General features: G+C 42.7%; 1 protein-coding gene across 1 annotated transcript in view; it reads left to right on the top strand.

Annotated features, from left to right (window-relative positions):
* LOC150079282 (uncharacterized) overlaps positions 1 to 20,312 on the top strand; it is an 850,343-nt gene that overhangs the window by 25,107 nt on the left and 804,924 nt on the right. The window contains exon 2 of the mRNA XM_090383021.1: positions 9,337 to 9,543. Within this exon, the coding sequence (XP_090239147.1) occupies positions 9,337 to 9,543 (207 nt within the window). The remainder of the gene's footprint in view (positions 1 to 9,336; positions 9,544 to 20,312) is intronic.

Genomic DNA, 20,312 nt, shown 5'->3' with positions numbered 1-20,312 from the left:
AAAAAGTAGATAGATGGCGAAAAGATATATACAGTAGAATGAATTGGGAAAATGCAGAATGTTGACAAAAATTGATAAAATGGATTGTGGAAGCATCGTAATAGTTAAACAGAATAATGATAAACACAGTGGACCGTGAGGTAGATAAAATGGTGACCATAATAGAGAGAATAGGCTAGAAAACGGTACAATGATGCCAGGATAGAGAGAATGTATTGGGGAAAGGCTGCACGGTGACAAAATAGATTAAATGAAAATTCAGAATGGTGGCAGAAATATTCCGTATGTACTGGAAAAAGAGGATGGCGACCAAATACAAATATTGGAACAGGAGAAAAGCGAATGATGACAAAGACAAAATAGGCAGATTGGAGCAGGAGAAGAGAGAGAAAGAATGGTGACAAAATACGCAGATTTAAGCAGAAGAAGAGTGCGAACGATGATAAAATAGGCAGATTGGAGCAGGAGAAGAGAAAGAGAGAGAGTGGTGACAGAATAGGCAGATTGAAGCAGGAGAAGATCGAATAATGGCAAAATAGGCAGATTAGAGCAGGAGAAGAACGAATAATGACAAAATAGACGGAACATATTGATAAAACACAGAATCGTGGCAAAATAGGCAGTGATTTGATTTTTCAAAGATGGGTCGATTATGTTCGAATAACAGGTGGAGCTATATAATTATTTTCTCTAGTAAATATTTTTCCCTGTCAAGACTGGACAAAAATACTTCTTTAAAGATGAATTATAGTTTGATGGTGGTTCTTCAGTTCAGTTTCATTCCCCTAAACACAAACAAACACAGACAAGAGAGAGAGAGAGAGAGAGAGAGAGAGAGAGAGAGAGAGAGAGAGAATGTGAGTGGGATGGATGTCGGAAGAGGCACTCCTCATTTAGACAGTTATCTGTTAAATGAAGAAGAGACAGGTTCGTTTAAGTATGTGGTCATTACCAAGGGATGAAGTGAAAGGAATTAGGTTAGGTCACCGTTACGGGGAGAGCAGAATTTGTACGCCGGTGAGATCTCCTGCAGAAAGATAGCAAACTAATTGCGTTTTATGAGGCCTTGACCAACATTTTATTTCAAGAAGGGAATGAATTGGAATTGGTCAGAACCTGTTTTGCGAACTTCCGATTAGATATAGAGTTCGTGCGTGTCACCAAAGTATGTTGTCGACTGTTCGTTCGTTAGACTGTAAAAGACGTACATGCACCGCTCCTTTCAAGAAAGCTTCCCCGAACAAACGTTTCTGTAAAGGAAAATGCTACGAAAAAGGCTCCTTCAGACCCTTATGAAGGTAGATCCAAAGCTTTTTTGGATCATCAAACCTGGAGGGAAGCGGATTCAGTCTCTTTCCCAACTGTCCTTTAAGAAATACTGACTCGTGGTAGCAGTTGGATTTTTCTCTGCATTTTAACCACACGGAATATTCCTCTTTTCTGCAGTCATGTGTGTGGGTGTGCTCGCGCGCAATCGTTGGAGGGGAGATTATCAAGATGCACCTTTTTGTTTCTTTGCTGACGTTCAATGTCTGATAAACAGACACATTTTAACAAGCCGATGACAATTTTGAGATGTTCAAAATGTACCCGCCTTTCTGGAAATATTTCGCCACTACGTGCAAAAAAAGGGTTGTTGGCATAGCGTTCTTAAATAAGCACGGGCCGGGTGACTATTGACGAACCTCGAGAACCGGCACCAAACATTTAATGGTGAAACAGAATGGGTCGGATATCTGTAAATCTTTAAGGATGTCCGAAGAAAGGCACTTTTATCTCCGAATAAACACGAGACTTTCCCCTCCTCCTCCTTTCTTTCTTGTCTTTCTAAAAATATTTGCGCCCTCTATTCCACATCCCAAGATTCCTTCTTTCGACAATTTCGCTGTTTGCGGTGAAATATGTACTCCAGAAAGCACCAATGGGGAAATGGTTATTTGTACACCGAACATAGTGGTTGCCGCAACCGGATTTTGTGGGCCATACCTATTCGTCTGGCCCCTTCCCCTACCTAAGTGTGATGTATAAGTCTGTGCTAAACCTGTGATTTGAAGACGGGGTCATCAAACGGGTCGGAAGGCGGAAAAACAAGGGAGGAGAGCGGTTTTGCGATACAAATGATAAGGTCTGATTTATAAAAGGACACCTCGGCTCTTTTTCTTTCCTTCATCAGTTTTTGGCACAAAATCTTTACACCCTTATCGTTAAGACTCTCTCCCCCCCTAATTCCAGAAAGCTTCAGGTACTTCCCCACCCTTGGTCATCTCAAATAGCGGGTCAAGTTACTGGGAGATATCTCTACGGGTGGGACTTGCGCTTTGGTCTGGAAGTGTCCATTCCCACATAATCAACTCCAGAATCCTCTTTTCGCGCTGTTTATACTTCGTTTTTTATTAATATTTCACGACAAATATTGACGAATCCGATAGCGCAACTTTTATTCGCAATCGGGCTTTCGTGTATTTCGATCTACACCGCTACGGCCTTGAGACGCTTTCATCTGAAGTCCACTTTGAACCACACGGTCGAGTGATATGAACTCGGCTTGTCTGTTTTAAGATCATTAATTATTTATTCGTTTTCTAACCGAAGGCTTTGCTCTCACGCGTCTCTTTCCTGTTTACAAAATTCGATAACTTTTTAGACTAATATAAACCAATCCCAGAATTCCACTTAATCACTGCGTACCCTCGGACTAAGCGCCCAACTATTGTTCGAGTTGAACAAAGGTTTAGAAGTGGCATATCCGTGTTAGAGACCCGAACGTTGGTTTTCCCTCCAAGGTATAGAAAGATGGAGTGTGTCAGTGGGCGTCACTATGACAAGTGTGTAGTTCGTGGGGTTTTTTTAGGGGAAGGGGGGGAAGGCGTGAATAGGGGTCGTTAAGGAATATATTTAGAAAATAGCCGTTTAGTTTTAAACAAATTTTATATGTCACAGTTAACTTCAGTATTTCCAAGTTAATTATTTAAAATAGTAAATAATCTTGGAGTTGTGGATCGAATTGACCTTACCGTAAGCAAAACTAAGCTCAGCCTGATTTCAGGAAATTGCTTTTGAACTTTTCAATCGGTTTCAAAAGGAAATTCGAGGTAACCAGGGGAGAATCGGTTTTTCATCCCGAAAATATGCGATCGAGTACCAAAAACTTATCAAATTGAAAAATTAAAAACGATTAAACTATTACGTATTAACTATTAAATATTATTAAGTGTTAACTATTAAAAATTAAAAAAATTAAACGTCAAAATTAAAAACAAATCAAAATACCAAGGGATCTGTGCTCAGTTGGCATTTTTCTGGATGAAAAATAGAATTTAACAGAAGAAAGAACAACGAGGCAAGGTGCTTAAGAAAAAAATAAACGCTCAGCCCTAGTTGGAGACTGATTGTCTCGATCTCGGTGTGAATAAAACCCACGAAAAAAGGGTCCTCTAACCCCAGCGAGAAAGAATCCAGAGATTTTCCAAAATTTGGAAGAAGTACGATGGTATCCACTTCGGATTCTTTCTTTTGGGGGAGAAAGGGGAAAGGGGAGGAAGGGGGTTAACTCTCCAATTACTTTCAGTCATTAAACCCCAACTACGACTAATGTATTAGTCTTTAAATATTTAGAACGGCTCTTGTTCAGCGTGGAATATCCAATTGTCCTCGCGATCCATCCAAGATGGTAATGGGAACGCTGGATTAGACCTAAGTCACCGTCACCGTAATGGAGCCACTTATCCTTTGACAAGCATACTAATGACGTACCTTTACACACAGATGTTTGACCCTTTGTGCACCCGCTTCACTGGTCACCAAGGTATCCCAGAGACACCACAACTACCTCGTTCCAAAAGCATGCCGTTTTCTGAATTTTTTTTCCCTTGTCTTTATGTCTTTATCACGACATAATAACAGTGGACGTACCAGGTCATTAGGGGTCTTGTTTTTACACGCTAACGATCCCTTGTTTTTGTTACTGACACTGCAACTTAGCCACTGCAAGATACAACAAGGTTAACGCATTTCTTCTTCTCCTTGTCTTTGATTGCGGTGATTATTTCATTAGACCACGAAATGAAACATACTCCTTCCTAATAACTTTAATTTCTCCCCTTTGCCTCTTCTCCCTCTCTTTTATTGTTTATGGGCATTTTTTTTTTTCTTTCTTCACAACAACCCCCCATCTTCGTTCGACCATTCACAGATTGTATGGCGAGTCATCATTATAATAACATTTGCTGTTTTTCTATCTCTCTCTCTGTTGTAGTCAAAGTTGGAGCAAAGTACACACACACGTGAAAGGGGCGTGCGAGATGAGGTGTAGGGAGTGGTTCAGAAAGCGAGGAGGAATCAAAGGAGAGACAGAAAGAGGAACGAGAGTACATAAGAGTAACTTAATCATCGTAATTAGTGCATGCTGTCATCGGAGTAGGCAAATTTTATAAACTGCGAAGGAATTCATGATATCAAACACTACTGGTAAGAAAAGAACAGGTTTTCCACATCTTAAAGATCTGGAAAACGCGTTAAAGATCTTTAAGATTTCAGATCTTAAAGATCTTTAACTGAAGTTAAAGTTAGTGGATGAAAATGATCACTTTTTAGGCGCTTTCGCATATATATATATATATATGCATATGCGCCTAGTTCTTTCGCCACGTCCGTTCGTCCGTTCACATGTAACAACTCTGTTAATATGATCCGGATATTTAAAAATACCATATAACATCAAGAAGTCTTTATTATTTTAACTATAAATATTGAGACAGTTTGAGTGACTGAGTAGCCAATCGCGTACTTTGAACTGCACAGAGTCCAAAGATGATTTCGCTAACCTCTTCGATCTTCCGTAGGACAGGTATGACTTGACGCAGATGTACGTGCGACATGTTAACGATTTCGTTTATCTGTGTTAGCCAAAAGCTAAAAATAATGGAGGCGCTGTGACCCGAAACGGCAAGCAGTGACAGGAAATCAGGTTTACGTAAAACCAATAAAAAAAAAAACAAGGAATGGGTCGTTTCCTATCCACTGAGGTGTTCAAGGTGGAAACGTCGTCCCGCTGTAACGACATATTGTTCACCCCTGTAATATTAGCCGAGCGGGGAGGTGTGGTTCGAACAGCCAGTAACAGACACCACCGTATTTTAAATTGTCGTAAATGTAGCAATCCCACTTGATGGCAACTGGAAGGGGGGAGAAGGCGAAGGACCATTTAATGTTCGTAACAGGAGCTTGACTCAGAAGGTTGTTTTCCTGGTAAGAATTTCGCTTTTCCGATTAGGAGAGTTGATTCTGTGCGGTTTTTATACCTGTTCCAAGAATGCTGGATGAAAAACCCGTAATGTAATTGGTAAGAAATATTATCGCTTTATTACGATGGTCAATCGAAAGGTTTTCTCCACGGGGGGGGGGGGTCAGCTTTTTCGTTTTATGAAGCACCCGCATACTTGAATTAGTGTCCAGCTTTTGAGCAATTCTCATATATTTGGAACTAGACAGAAAATGTCTTGTACATTGTGCTTTGGTGAGTGCCCGTGTTTCAACTTGGGCGCTCATCAAAAGAATGGAAGAGAAGGTGAGAACTACACAGCGAAAAATGGAACGAATTATATTAGGAATCGGACTAATGGAAAAGAACAGAAACACGTTGATTAGGCAGCAACTCAAGTAAAGGACATTCTTATCAAATCTAAAGAACTAAAATGGTCTTGGGCAGGACACATAGCTCGAAGACATGATGACAGCTGGACTAAGAAAATAACAGAATGGTACCCAAGAGGAGCTAGAAGAAAACCTGGAAGACAAAGGCGGAGATGGATAGATGAAATTCATGAGTTTGTGGGTAGTAAATGGATGTCCATTGCACAAAACAGAAGGAACTGGAAAGTTGCTGGAGAGGCCTTCATCCTGCAGTGGATTGAAAATGGCTGATGATGACAATGTGCTTTATTAGAAACAAGAAGTGTTGGCTCTACAATTTAGAACATACTGATGCATTTTAATGTTAATGCTGTTAAGTATCAGTGTCTATAAATTCTGTGTATTCTGTTATCGATGTCTATTTTGCTGGATGAAAAACCCAAATTTTTTGCAAAAAAAAAAAAAAAAAAAAAACATACAACCGTCGCTCAAGAACAACTAATTCAGCCACAGTTTATAAAAACCTAAAAGAAGTTCCCCCCATCGAGACAAGAATCCATTCCAGCCCTTTTTTTTTTAAATCAGAAACTGAAAATCAACGCTTCAAATAATGTCGATCATTGTATTGCATCAGCATGCCTTGAGTCTTTGAAATTAGAGCGTGGGTTGTCATATACGGATTTCATATACTCTGTGCTTAATGGTGGATTCAGCGTCCATCTGCACTTTTCTTTTTGCTGTTGCGCAACAAGAGAATCAAACAACATTGAAAATGAGACCCGTCAACTTCTGTTAATCTCAATGAGTATGATCGTCCAAGAGTTAAAAACGATATCACCACTTCCCCCAACAGATAACACAGCATTCGGTCTTTGGAGAATAGCAGCTGATCCAAGAAAGATTTGAACATCGCCGTATTGTAACAGAATGCTTTTTTAGCCAGCAAAAAATGGCCAACATGATTTTCAACGACTGAATAATCTCTGGAATCATCCCACAAAATGGAGCATGTCTTGGGAGTTAAAGAATCCACACCAGACTTCACCAACTGGTCAGAATCATGAAACGATTCCGATCGGTACTCCAGGCACCTCCTGGAATGTTTCTTGTAGGGATTTCTCGAATGCCCACGCAACTGGCACCTTTTCGTACTTGGTATTTCAACCAACTGACCCAGCAAAAATATTCTTGGTTTCCTGAAAAAAGAAATGGCAACTTTTCTCAGACATAACAAGAGCTCCTTTTCACTTTAAACTGCGTTAGAACAAAAGAGGGAAACTTTTGTTAGAGAAGCATTTAAAATTGGGTAGAATTCCTGGAATAAAGTGAGGTGGAGGAAGCAAAGAACAACATCTCTAACTGGCAGAATGGGAAAGAGGCAGTGACCTTACAGAGGACGAGAAGTAACGTCTCCGCTTTCCGTCCCTTCCACTTTTTTTTTCTTTTTTCGCTGTTTCTCGTTCCTCCCGCTCCGTCCTTCCCGCTGGTACCTCTACACACCTTGCCTCCACGACGTGAGGTGGCAGGTGGTATATACGATCTGACCTATTTACTCCGCTCAGAGGAGGGATATTTATTCTCGTTTCCCCCTTAAACGCTGGACGTGGTCGACCTTTCATTTCCTGAGCGAAGTTGAGTTTTTCCTCGATGTTAATAACACCAAAACCTTGTACAGTTGGCCGTGCTCGACAATCCGCTCATTCGGAACAAATTACGATACACACTTGGGTTCGCGTTCATTAAAATCGCGCTCAATTTGTTTGTGTGTCACACTTGTGGATAACGAAAAACAAAAATCGCGTTGAGATAAAGGTATAAAGAAGAAGCGACATCTGGTGATGGGCCTTTGCTGCGAATATCTATTTTAATATTTCAGAATAGACCTTTGGGAGTTTGTGAATGGGCCTTGGTCACTCGAAACTCGATCTGGTTTGGAAGAAAGACAATTACAGGGATCACTGTTTCTGTTGAGAAGCTACTGATTCACTCCACTTCGTATTGTACAGGGCTCATATTCTTCCCCGTGCCTTTTGTTTCCATTGACAGCGACCTCCTGGAATTGTCTTTCTTCCAAATTTGAAATATCCTGTCCCAAGTCTTCAGAAAGGAATCATGGAACAAATAATGAGGACAGAGTTGAGAAGTGGGGTTTAGTGAACCATAATTGAGATTCTGACAGAAAAAGGAAGTGCAGGTGTAAACAGACATCATTGAGATTGGAAATGAGACCACGTATCTTTGATCTGTCCAATTCATGGCAACTATAGGATTCAGAAGATTGCTACAAGAAATTCAATGGTCAAACCAGACTTGTGTGGTTTGACCATTGAATTTCATTGAGCGACATTGCGCCTGCGCATTCCACATTAATCGTTCGAAGATTTCCTTCTCAGAAATGGGACATTGAGATCAACCATTCCTCCTCCTGCCATATTCATCAGATTTGTCTATAGCTGACTTCGTTCGCTCTCTCTCCGAAGTTAAAAAATGAAGATGATAACGGTCATCCAGAAGAAGATGACCGATCACCACATGGCGGTATCTTTGGAGGAATTTCAACGATTAAAACAGAGGTGTGGCAAGTGTATAGAAATCCATGGGGACTGTGAGTGGTTTGAATATCAGCTCAGTCGGGGTTTAAAGCTTTACGAATCAGTGGCCACGTTGCAAATGCTGCTCGTGATCGTCTCTAAAGGTCTCTTAAAGGTTCTCTTCGGAAGAATACTCACGATCTCCCCGAAGAGCTCATATATGTGCTCTGACCGTCCATTTCTATACATTGTAGAACGGGCTCCTTCTGCATCAACTTGGACCGAAGAATTCGTCAGTGTTAGTGGATACGGGTGGACACAAGGGAAACTCTTAAATAATTGTAATTGAAAAGAAGAAAGGTTCCCCAGCAGCGCCTTCACAACTCGAAGGGTACAACAGAATGGGACTGGAGTCTTGTACAATGTTTAAGATATGCGCACGATATCACGGTCGACTCCACACGACAAGTGCGTCAGAGCCCTTGACGGGATACCAAAAAAAGGAGACATAAAAACAAAGAAGGAGCGCAGGTGACCGGACCGGTAAGTGATCATGACGCTCTCCATTGAACAATTGCTTACTTTTGTTGGTTGTCATTACCAACGTGGCCACTTCTTTAAACAGTTCTGCGTCCATTATGGCGTGAAATTAGATCGGAAACCGGATCGTGTTCACACGAAGTTGTGCTTCGCCGAGACCAACCCACCACGAAGAAGAAGCGGCCGATGGGTTTCCTAAATCGCGTATCGAGACGTATGAAGTGGCCTTTTCTTTCTTCTCTCTTCGTTTTTCGCTCCTTTGACACCGTTAATGCGCCACCTGGAACTCGGTTTCACGGCTCGGTTTCCATCCCAACACGCCACGCACATTGGGAAACATTTCCTGGACAAACTGACGAGTTCCAGCTCGCTTTTTTCTCGTTTCGAGAGTTTGCCAATCATGTCGGATTATATTCGGATCAATCGCAGTTACTTCCGTTTAAAAAAGAAAAGACATCGCCCCCCCCCCTCTCGTCCACGTGCGATTCCAGTTAAGCGCATGCGCAGTATTGATAGCGAGGATTATCGCGATTATGGTAAAGTGAACTGATATGTTTGTAAGTGAATTGAGTTTTTTCTTTTGATAAATGTCTCTGTTTGATTTTAATCGCTTTTCTCTTCTCTCTTTCCGCAGAAAGCAGCGCTTGTCTGGTCTCCGGCTCCGGACACTCATGCTAAGACGTCCGGCCTGTCCTCTAGCTCAACTCCCGGCCCCGTGCGCCCTGTGTCTCCTTCTTCTGGCCTCGTACACTGGATGTCCATGATGTCCGATCACAGTCACGTCAATGTGCCGCCTCATTCCAGTCCGCACGATGTGCACTACATGTGGAATGGAGTTGAGGTAAGTCTTCCGCAACTGCGCACCCCCTCGGTTACTTTAACCCCCCCCGCAGCACAAATTCCCGTTTCCTCGGTCCTGTCCGGATGGGTTGGCCTCCCTCACGTGAGAGAGAGGAGTGCGGGCGTGATAAGGGCAGTGGAGGCGCATTTTTGCATCTGCCTCGTCAATTTCGGCGCCCTGAATGGCGTACACGCGCGCAACAGAGGGTGATTTGCAGCTGAATGCAATCGCATCTGGGGTTTGTTGTTTTCGTTTTGCCACAAAGGACGCAAAATCCGCATTCGGACAGCAGCAATCGGAGAAGAAGTCGTCGTCTTTTGTGATGCAGATTTCATAACGATGTGACGAGGCGATAACGAGGGCGCGCATTCGGGCCCACCGATATTCCGTTTTAATTGACGCATCAGCGCGGTTATCGGGACGTCATATCGAGTGCGTCTTTGTTTCAGAAATGTTTGCGATTCAGATTATTGGAGGAGGCGATGGAGGTGGTGAATATTCATGCGGGGAGGGGGGCGCTCTTGTTTATTTCAAACGAGACGGGGATCAAATTGAACAGGACCAGATTGCTCATTTCCGCCCCGGCCCTTTCCGAGTATTCGTTTCGCTCTTCTTCTTCCCCCATCACTTCATTTAACAGCGACAACATCCATCCTGGCGACTCTTCCACTGACAAAATCAACTCCATCCCATCGTTTTCTCTCTCTCTCTCTCTCTCTCTCTCTCTCTCTCTCTCTCTCTCATTCTTCCTTTCTCTCTCTCTCTCTCTCTCTCTCTCTCTTTCATTCTTCCTTTCTCTCTCTCTCTCTCTCTCTCTCTCTTTCATTCTTCCTCTCTCTCTCTCTCTCTCTCTTTCATTCTTCCTTTCTCTCTTTCTCTCTCTCTCTTTCATTCTTCCATTCTCTCTCTCTCTCTCTCTCTCTCTCTGTGTTTGATTCTTCTTCCTTTCTCTCTCACTCTCCAGCTCTTTCTCTCTCTCCCCCTCTCTTTCTTTCTCTCTCCTTCTCTTTTTTCTTTCTCTCTCTCTCTCTGTTTCATTCTTCCTTTCTATCTCTCTCTTTCTCTCTCATTCTTCCTTTCTGTCTCTCTCCCTCTCTTTCTTTGGGCGCCTCCGTAGCCAGGTGGGAAGGAGCAGCAGTGCATAGCACACGCTTCTTGATTAGACCGGGGTTCGAGCCCGTCACCACCAAATACGGAGGATGCGGAAAGGTCAGGGAATGACCACCGCATATCCCCGGAGCAATATGGCCTTAGTTGCTAATGCTCCTAAAAACCAAACAACAAACATCAACTGTATTCTCTCTGTTTCATTCTCTCTCTCTCTCTCTCTCTCTCTCTCTTTCATTCTTTCTCTTTCTTTCATTCTTTCTCTCTCTTTCTTTCATTCTTTCTCTTTCTCTCTCTTTCTTTCTCTCTCTCTCTCTCTCTCTCTCTCTCTCTCTCTTTCATTCTTTCTCTCTCCTTCTCTTCCTTTTTCTCTCTCTCTCTCATTCTTTCTCTCTCCCTCTCTTCCTTTCTCTCTCTCTCTCTCTTTCATTCTTTCTCTCTCTCTCTCTCCCTCCCCCCCTTTCATTCTCTCTCTCTCTTTCATTCTTTCTTCCTCTCTCTGTTTCATTCTTCCTTTTTCTCCCCCCTCCCCATCTTTTTCTTTCTTTCTTTCTCTCTCTTTCTCCCCATTCTTTCTTTCTTTCTCATTCCTTCCTTTTTCTGTCTCTCTTTGTTTCATTCTTCCTTTCTCTCTCTCTCTCTCTCTCTTTTATTCCATCTCTTTTTCTTTCCTTCTTTCTCATTCTATCTATCTTTCATTCTCTCATTCTGTATTTCTTTCTATCTGTTCGTCTCTTTCTATCTGTATATCATTCTCTCTCTCTCTCTCTCTCTCTCTTTCTTTCTTTTCTCATTTTCCCTTTGTCTCTCTCGTATTCTATCTCTTTTTGCTTTCATTCCTTCAATCTGTCTCTAGCCCTGATTATTTTTCTCTCCAAACTCACTTCTTCCTTCATTCCACCAGTCTTTCTTTGTCTCGCTCTCATGCTGCCTTTGTCTCTCTCTCTCTGTCGCGTTTTTCTTCCTCTCCGTCATCTTCTCTTAGTGTTTCTTTCTTTCTCTCTGTCTAGCATTTCGCACTAGTAGGGTCAAGTGAGCATTTCCGGTTTCAAAGCGGAACTGGGTGCACAATTCCTGTTCCGGCAGGGTAGCCACCCAGTTCCACTTTGAACTCAGCTGACACACAAACAGACAAATTACTGCAACGCGCGTCATCCCGTAGGTGAACCTCACGAGATCCACAGAGTTGAGATTTTATATTTGTGTTCCCTGGCTTAACCCACGAGGGAGAACACACCTTCTTCGTTCCTTTTTATGAACCCCTTAAGCGCCTTATCCACACCTAAGCCGCTCTTACCGCTTCCTCTGATCCCTCCCCACTGTTCAGTGTCTTTTTATGCGTGGTCCTCATCCCACCTTCAAATCATCAGCGAACTTTGACATCTTCCCTCGGACACCCTCGTCAAGATCATTCAGGAAATGATCTTCGTTTGCCTGTTTTATTACCAAAAGACTCTCTTTGCCCATCTCGTTCCTTTTTGCATCCTCTTCCTGTTTCTTCGGCTTCCTCCCCCTTTCCTTCGTCCCCAGTTCGCTCTTCGTGCTCCGTTCAGCGGCAACCCCTCCGCTGAACTTACACAGGACGTACGAGGAAACATTGACGCCACGTGTTCGCCTTCCGAATTCCCCCTCGGAGAGTCGTCGATGGCCGAGCATATCGGGGAGCGTCGTGTATTTGCAGGGATTGCAAGTGCCGCCGTAGGCTGCAAAAATGCTTTTGCAGGGGTTCCCTGGAGAAGATCACGCAGTTAGCGGCGGCGGTGTGTTCTTGCGTCCGATCGTCGCCGCAGTCTTTTTCGCTCACGCGTTTTCAGCCATGCCGAAAAATCTTTCGGAAAAGTTTCACCTTCTTTGGCATTTATCAAGGCGCCCGCAGAATAATGTGGGGGTTCTTAGTGGCTTGTCAGCGTCGGTTTTTTTAAAAAAATAATAACGGCGTAACGTCATCGTAACGAATTAACCGCCGTTATAAGTATTACTTCATTTCTACTGGGCAAGCGAATGCACGCACGCACTCGCCCTCCCCTCTCTCACACACACGCGGGTTTTTGTCTCATTTAAATACGAAGTTTATATCATTCCTCACGAAAGAAGAAGGGGAAAAAAAAAAAAGAAATAAAAAAAATAAAAAAGTTGCGTGCTAGCACGCGCCGGCAGCATGTTTAATTGTTGTGTTTATGAGATTTATAGTTTGACCGGTAAGGCGTTTAATAAGAGGCACGCTCTAACAACAATGTTCGCTCGTTGAAATGTACAATATTTTCATTGTTGGCAACCGATAAGCTCGCACGCTCCAACAATTACGTTGATTTCAATAGTTGAAAGGGAAACGTAAAAAGGTCACGTGAAGAGGAAAATCAGATTTCGTTTAAAATTCCAGTGGCAAAGCTTTTAAAGGACTTTCTCTCAATCGAGACATTCTATTAATGTGGCGGCGCTTTTTCTTTCAATTTTTATTCGTGTAACGCGTTTATACCTTCGCTTAATTGTCCCACATGCGTGTCGTATCAATATTGCGCAATAAAAGAGAAGAGGAATCATTTTTGAGCACCGGAGTGTCGCAGAAAACAAACATTAATTACAACGGGTGCTGGCAGACGTCGAATAGAGTAATCGGGTAATTTCTTCTAGTCCGCTCCAGCTCCAGCTCCGAGGTGAACCTGTGATCACTGCAACCGACTTGCTCGGGGGAAAAAAAACCACAAAAAGCAGTCCTCGCGCGAACAACACATTTCAATGCGAACGCATTCCTTTTCCTCGTTACCAAGGAATGCCTGTGGGACAAGCGACAGTGTGTAGGTCAACAAACTCCGGGTGGTGTTAAGTAGCCCATGCCCGTAGGTCGGACGCGTCGTAATTCGTAAAGCCCCATTGAAAAAACTGTCCGTTCTGTCAACGCTTACAAATGGAAGTGAAAAGGATTTTGCAGTTTGCTTAATGAGCGGCAGCGGTGGTGGTGGCAACATTCCTGTCTACCCTCCGGGAGGGCCACTTCACGCGACCTTCTGCCTTGACCCGCCTCCGACGGTTAACCTTGGACCACTTATGCCAAATACGGTGTTTGCCTCGTTCTTGAGTTCCTTTTCGCTCGGCTGTGTGGCCACGAGAATCCCGCTGGTGTGGTGCACTACCCATTTGCCCTTCTCCAACCCACCGGTGTCGAGTTACGGGCGATTGCCTAACCTCCGCACAATATACGGACATCATAAACGGCCAAAAGAAATCGCAGTCCCCGTGGCTGCAGTACGGATCGGTTATAGACCACACTGCGTGACCTACACAAAGTATATCCGCGCATGCGCGGTGCGTAACCAAGGGCAACCTTGGTTGTGAACCAGGATGGTTCGCAAACAAGCAGTGAAAAGCTACGCAGTCGAGGTACTTCATCTATCGCTTGGCTTAGCTAACTGGCTTCGAGTCTCTCACAACAATTGGGGGGTAGGGGGAGGTGGATAGAGTTCCGTGGATTAAAACCAATCGCCGGTTCAGCCGTGCCCGTCACGAACATGTCGGAAAGATGGTACATTTGTTTTATATCGCGTGACGATGAAAGTTGGCGTACTATGACCTCTGGCTACGGATTATTTTGAGTCATTTCTTCATCCCCTTAATGGGAAAGGGGGGTTGGGGAGAGTATTAATTTCGATTGAAGCCATCTTCTGAATAGCTAATGTAAACGGACGTAATTAATGAGGGGGAAGATTATGGAGGATAGTTGAGGTAATAGGTTCAATAAGGGGGTGGGGTGGAGTGCTTGAGAGGTAAAAAAAGAAAGTTACGAATCATCTTGCGTATGACGTTTCGGAACATAATTCACAACTCTTCTTCGGGTGCTATATAAATTGAGACAAGCCAATTAAACACAAAGTACGAAGAATAGTGATGGTACAACGCCATCTGGTGGTGTATGAGATAGAAGTTATTGTTATTATTTGAATAATCTCATTTTTTTTTTCGTCTTCTTCTTCTTCCGAGGGTAGACGTTCCACGATGAAAGACCCTACTGCCACCGCTCAGCAGATGCAAGCTTCACAAATTCAGATACTTCCCCCCACAAAAGTTAGAGGCGCATTGTCTCTGGAAGAGCCAGGCGACGATTGGAGAGGAATTAACGCCGAATTTGTGTGCAAAGTACAGCAGGGAGGGGCCATATCGCGAAGAATGGCCAGCCTGATTGGCGCAATCCATCCATTTCAGCGCATTTTATTTTTGCATTCACAGTGGGGGCCGTAAGGGGAAACACGTGGTTCAGTTGTGAATACAAATTAGGCCCGAGTTAACGAGTGGAGTGAGTGAGCGCGTGCGGACGATTGTATCTTAATGTTGCTCCTCTCTCGGTGATGATTGGGTCCACAAAGCAGCCGTAGACGGGCTCGTTTGTAACGGTGCCGTATTCCCCCGTCACTTACTACTGATTAGCGACCATATTTCTTATATAACGAGGCTATTTGAGAGTATCTAAACAATGGGTTCGAGGTTTATTTGTTGAATAGATGATAGCTGGAGAGAATTAAAAACTCCACGAGGCATTAATTGCACACATCATAGCCTTCGGAGACTCTTTTAAAATGGCCCGCTGATTAGCGATGTCCCTTTGAACTTAATTCCGTCCGCTAACAAAGATGGCGTCTTTTTGTTTCGGCGCATTATTGCCAATCGAGGCCGTTTTCACGCTATCATTCCCTCCCTCCCCCCCTCCTCCCTCATTGGATTGTTCTTTGCAGTGAGAACATCCCAATTGCCGTTTCTTAATAGGCGTTTTGGTGCTGCCTCCGAAAATCTTCATTTATGCGTCTGCCATTAGACGATGGCATTACTTTATTATTGTTGTCGCGATGACCCTTTGATGACACCGCTTTGGGTCGCCGGTAATCTAAAATCACTCTCATAAACAGTCGAAAATTGTCCACTTTTTTCTTTCTGGCTCTCAGGATTTCCCCAGTTGGCTTTCATACTCATTTCCAACTAATGCTGAATAAACTAAGGCCATATACAAAAGGGCTAATCAGGATCGCACAAAACTTGCCGACGATTTAATTAATAGTCTTATTTCCGGCGTCACTGTTTGACAATTTTGAGGATGTCGGAGGAGGGGGAGGACGCTTCAATTGTAACCGGGTATTCTGGAGAGAATAAAAAGAAAAAAATCGGGATGAATAAGCAAGAACACTTGTAACTGAAGCGATTAAAACTTCCTGTTATGGTACAAAACTACCAAATGACAAAGAGGACTTCACCATTATGGCAGCCACACACCATGGCCATGCATTCTCTTTTGGGGGAAACACCATGCGAATTCAGCACCAGTTGTTCTTAACTTCGAGCAAGCACGCTACCGCAGGACCTTCTTCTAGCCCATTTTGCACGTTTAGACTGGTATATAAAAAGCAACTTCGTTAACGCTATTTTAGGAATGAAATACGATTTATTAAACCTCTTACGTTACGAGATCAGTTAAGCGAACTCTTCATCAGAGTAAGAAGCATAACATTTTAATATGAACGTTATTAACAGCTAACCATTTCGCCATATATTCTTTTGGAAGGACGCGTCGTGTGGATGCGAACCATCGGTGTGAATAACTTCGAAAACATACCACTTACCCATTCTGGCCCATTTTATATATTTGATTGCCATATAAAAAGCAGCTTCTTTAAATATTGCTTCAGGATTAACATGCAATTTATTAAGCCTCTTACGTGTCAAGATCAATTATACTAGTCTTCATCAGAGGAAGAAGCATAACATTGATTATGAATGTATTAGCATTGATTATGAATGTATTAGCTGATATAGAGCTGGCCACATAGTCTTTTGGAAGAAGGCATCGTGCGGATATGAACAATCAATATGAATAACTTCGAGCAGGCACACTAATCGTCATCTGACTAGGCACATTAATCCTTCGAGCAGGCTCACTAATCCATTTTACAGATTTAATTGTTTAAAAATCATAAATATTTCTTTAGGATTAAAATATGATTTATTAAACCTCTTATGTTATGAAGGCAGTTACATAAATTCTTCATCAGGGGAAAAAGCATAGTATTTGAACTTCATAAGTGTTTTTTTTTTTTTTTTTGCTTTCTTTCTGAAATCATTACACTATTTTAGGCAGTTATTTTTTTTTGCCATCTCTCAGGTATCCAGATTTTCTCTCTCTCTCTCTCTCTCTCTCTCTCTCTTTACAAAATCATCCATTTTCCTTGTGTGCTGAATATATGTCGGGTTGTGTCTGTTTATAGCGCGCCTCTTAGATCCATTCCTTAAAGCATGTTTGATTTCCTTGTACAATCACTGTTACAAACAAAGTCACTTTCCTTGTGGCGATAAACAAAAAAAAAAAAAAAAAAAAATCGTTTTTCATAATTCTTTGAAGAATGCGACGTCCATTGTTAACTGAATTTTGAAAAACTTTTTTTTTTTTCTTAAATTGTTTGTGTTTATTATTAATAGCTCGCCAATCTTGTCGCAGTTGTTAGCGTGTTGATTTAACAATTAATTCATTACGGAAGACATTTCTTTTTCTCTTTCTTTTGTGCTCGTCTTTAATGACGCTCGATTCTTCATTCCATCCAGTGACCATTTGTTTACTTCTATGTAAAACATCTTCGCTCATTTCTATTTATTGCAGATGTCTCAGCGTTTCGAATTGCCAAACGAAATTGAAAACAGTAGATCGAGTTTATCGGTTGTTCAACTTTATTAATTTTAGTTCATAGAATCCGTAAAGGAAAATGCAAACGATTTTGGAACGCTTGCGGAATCAAATATAGCATAAATTCGATACAATCTGTTCGTCTGTCCCATCATGCATTGCAGCGGCAGGTGTTAAGGATTACCATAATGATACAGAGCTTATTGGTCTCCCATTTGTTTATTCAATAAATGTTTGTTGGTCTTAAGTCCATTGTTGAATCAACAAAGTATTGTTGATTCAACAATGGACTTAAGACCGACAAACCTTCCATTATTACGTTTTCCAGCGTATTATTGGCAAACGTAATAATGGAAAGTTTCCTGATTGTTCATAGCGCATTACATCGTAGAAATAGTTCAGGGATGAGTATTTTGGTTGGTGAATAAAAATTGGACACGAATAATGAACGGTAGAGGTAAAAAAAGATGGAAGATATTGAGAAAATTAACTGTTGGAATCAGACGGACATTTGAATCCTAATTGTTGGACCAATTTGGCCCGAGTTAAACAACAGATGTGGCATATCCGATTTAGCGCGTTCCTTCAGGTTTTCCGACAGCGCTCACCGAGTCAAGGCTCCCCCACCCACTTTAAATCCAAATTGACGCCAGGAATCTTAAATTGAATCTGATGACTTGAATCATTTGATTTTCATCACTAAGAGTTGCTGTTCTTCTGTTACTTTTATAGCTAGTTACGTGCTATTAGCCGACAACAATCTAACAAACGAACTCGTTTGTCGCTGCTAGCAGGGCACGCGTCTAACATGCCTACACACGTGCCCTGAATCGGAGAAGTCAACTCGCACGGACATCCTTCTGCTCTTGAGACTGGTTGCCTTGGCTACGGGCAAACACTTTGTGCGTGCGCCTGTCTGGCTGTCTTTCAGGGTTTGTTGAGTCGATTTTTTTTTTTTTTAACACAGAAGAGCAAAAAAGGTGTTTATTGGGGTGGGGGGGAACGTTCTTTGGTTCTTTTTTTTTTTTTTTTTTTTGTCGGATTCACTGTATGAAACTTCCATCCTGACAATCTGCAGACTATGAGGTTAATAAATAAAATAAAAAAAAAGATCGAATTATTGATAATTTATATAATTAATGATCCTATTGGAGATGACCGTTTTCGGGATGAAAAATTCCTGAGACTTCGAGGATAAAAAAACTTTCTATCTAACCAACTGCAAACTCCTTCCCCCCCTCCCCCACGAGTGAAATAAAATAAAACAGTCGCGATCCCCTGACATCTAAACGCTTTCATAATTACTACGTTTATTTACGAGGTCCTCCATTTTTATTTCTGAATCCCAAGAAGCCACGCGAAAACTTCCATAATGGTCGCCAGTCACACCATTCAAGTTGTTCCTCCTCGTTAAGTTCATTACGATCTAAATAGAACGTTATTTCTTCACGCGGGTTAGCCGTATTAAAAAAAGGGGGGGGGGGGCATGCAGAGGGCAAGTCTGCATCGCTGTCTTCATGAAGAAAGGGTTAAGGTCAGGGCCTCTTAACGGACACTTTCTCTGAGATTGCGTGATCTTGGGAAATTAACGTTCTATTTCATTATCTCTCTCTCTCTCTCTCTCGCTCCCCTGCTCGTTCGCTCGCTACCTTTCTTCCAGCGAGATATTCGGGCTCCGTGGGATGCTCGGATTTTGACGACTACACGCTGAACTCTGAACTTTGCAGTCCAATAGCGGAATGATTAAGTCGTTTGTGTAGTGGAAGAGCCCGAGATTCACTTTCCACCCTAAATAGCGCTTTATTTGACGACAGCATTACACAGGGACCAGCCAAGCTCGTAGGCAGGGGTCAAGAGAAATCGGAACATGCGCAGATCTACTTTTAGAATAAAATCCCCTCCCCACTACAGGGCTTTATATCACGCTGTCTACGTTTGTATTATTGATGGCTGGGGAGAGCTGTTACATGATTCGATTCAGGTGATTGAGTCATCGATAGTCTGCTGACTCGAGTCACTGTTCAGAGGATCTGATCGCCAATCTGACTCTGGGAAATCACAGCTGCAATCACACACAGTTCCAATCACGGGAAACCACAGTTCCAATGAGTGATTCTGCGTACTTAAATAGTTTCATTTTATATGAATCAGATGAAAAATCGAGTCACTGATTCGATTCACTTTACTGTGACTCGAATCACTTTTCTGTAGTGACTCAACAGAATTGATTCAGTCCAAAGTTTGTGTTTCCATCGCTGATGTGCGCTACCGTAGTTTCACGGCGAAACGCTATTCCTCTCCTTCCTTTACCCCCCCTTCCCCCCCGCACACTCCCCTTCCTCTCACGTAAACGATTATTTAGCGCCGCTGTGTTTAATTTGTTATTGTTGGGTTTACATTCCGTCTTCATTAAAAATCCCGTTTGTATCGCATAAGTGCGCCAAATACGCGCACACATCAACCGGCAAGATGCTAACGTGACGCATTACCACCAGCGTCTCTTCATCCACCTTTTGCCACCACCACTTCTCCGCCGGAGCGGCTGATGGTGTTCCTGTAGCGAGCTCCGAGGACAGACCTTTCTAATAATCACGTTTCCGTCTTCACGATCCACCAAAGAGCAACTTTGTGATAACTGAGAGAGACGAGGGGAGTAGCGGGCGAGATAAGGTGTTCTAAAAGGCAAAACGGCCTCTTCAACCCCGCATAAATCATTCTCCAGGGACTGAGGGGGGTGGGAGACGGGGGGGAGGGTTTGGCATCATCAAAAACTTTTGACTCCTCACAGCTGAAGTCGCGTTCGACGGCACCGATTATTACCCAGAGCGGCAATCTTAAAGATGCGGCACGTTCTCTACTAGTTTTGATCTACAGGCTGCACGTGGGATTTCTCCTTCGTGTGTTCCGATGCCTGGTGATAATTTTTCTCAAATAAAAAAAAAAAGAAAGAAAAACCGGGGAAAAAAAAAACAGAGCGGGGGTAAACGGGGGAAGGTGGATGCGA

This window comes from Mastigoproctus giganteus, chromosome 10, assembly GCF_048544385.1.
Source record: "Mastigoproctus giganteus isolate SK-2022 chromosome 10, ASM4854438v1, whole genome shotgun sequence".
Taxonomy (NCBI): domain Eukaryota; kingdom Metazoa; phylum Arthropoda; class Arachnida; order Uropygi; family Thelyphonidae; genus Mastigoproctus; species Mastigoproctus giganteus.
The sequence above is the reverse complement of the archived record's forward strand: the minus strand, read 5'-3'. Positions and strand labels throughout refer to the sequence as shown.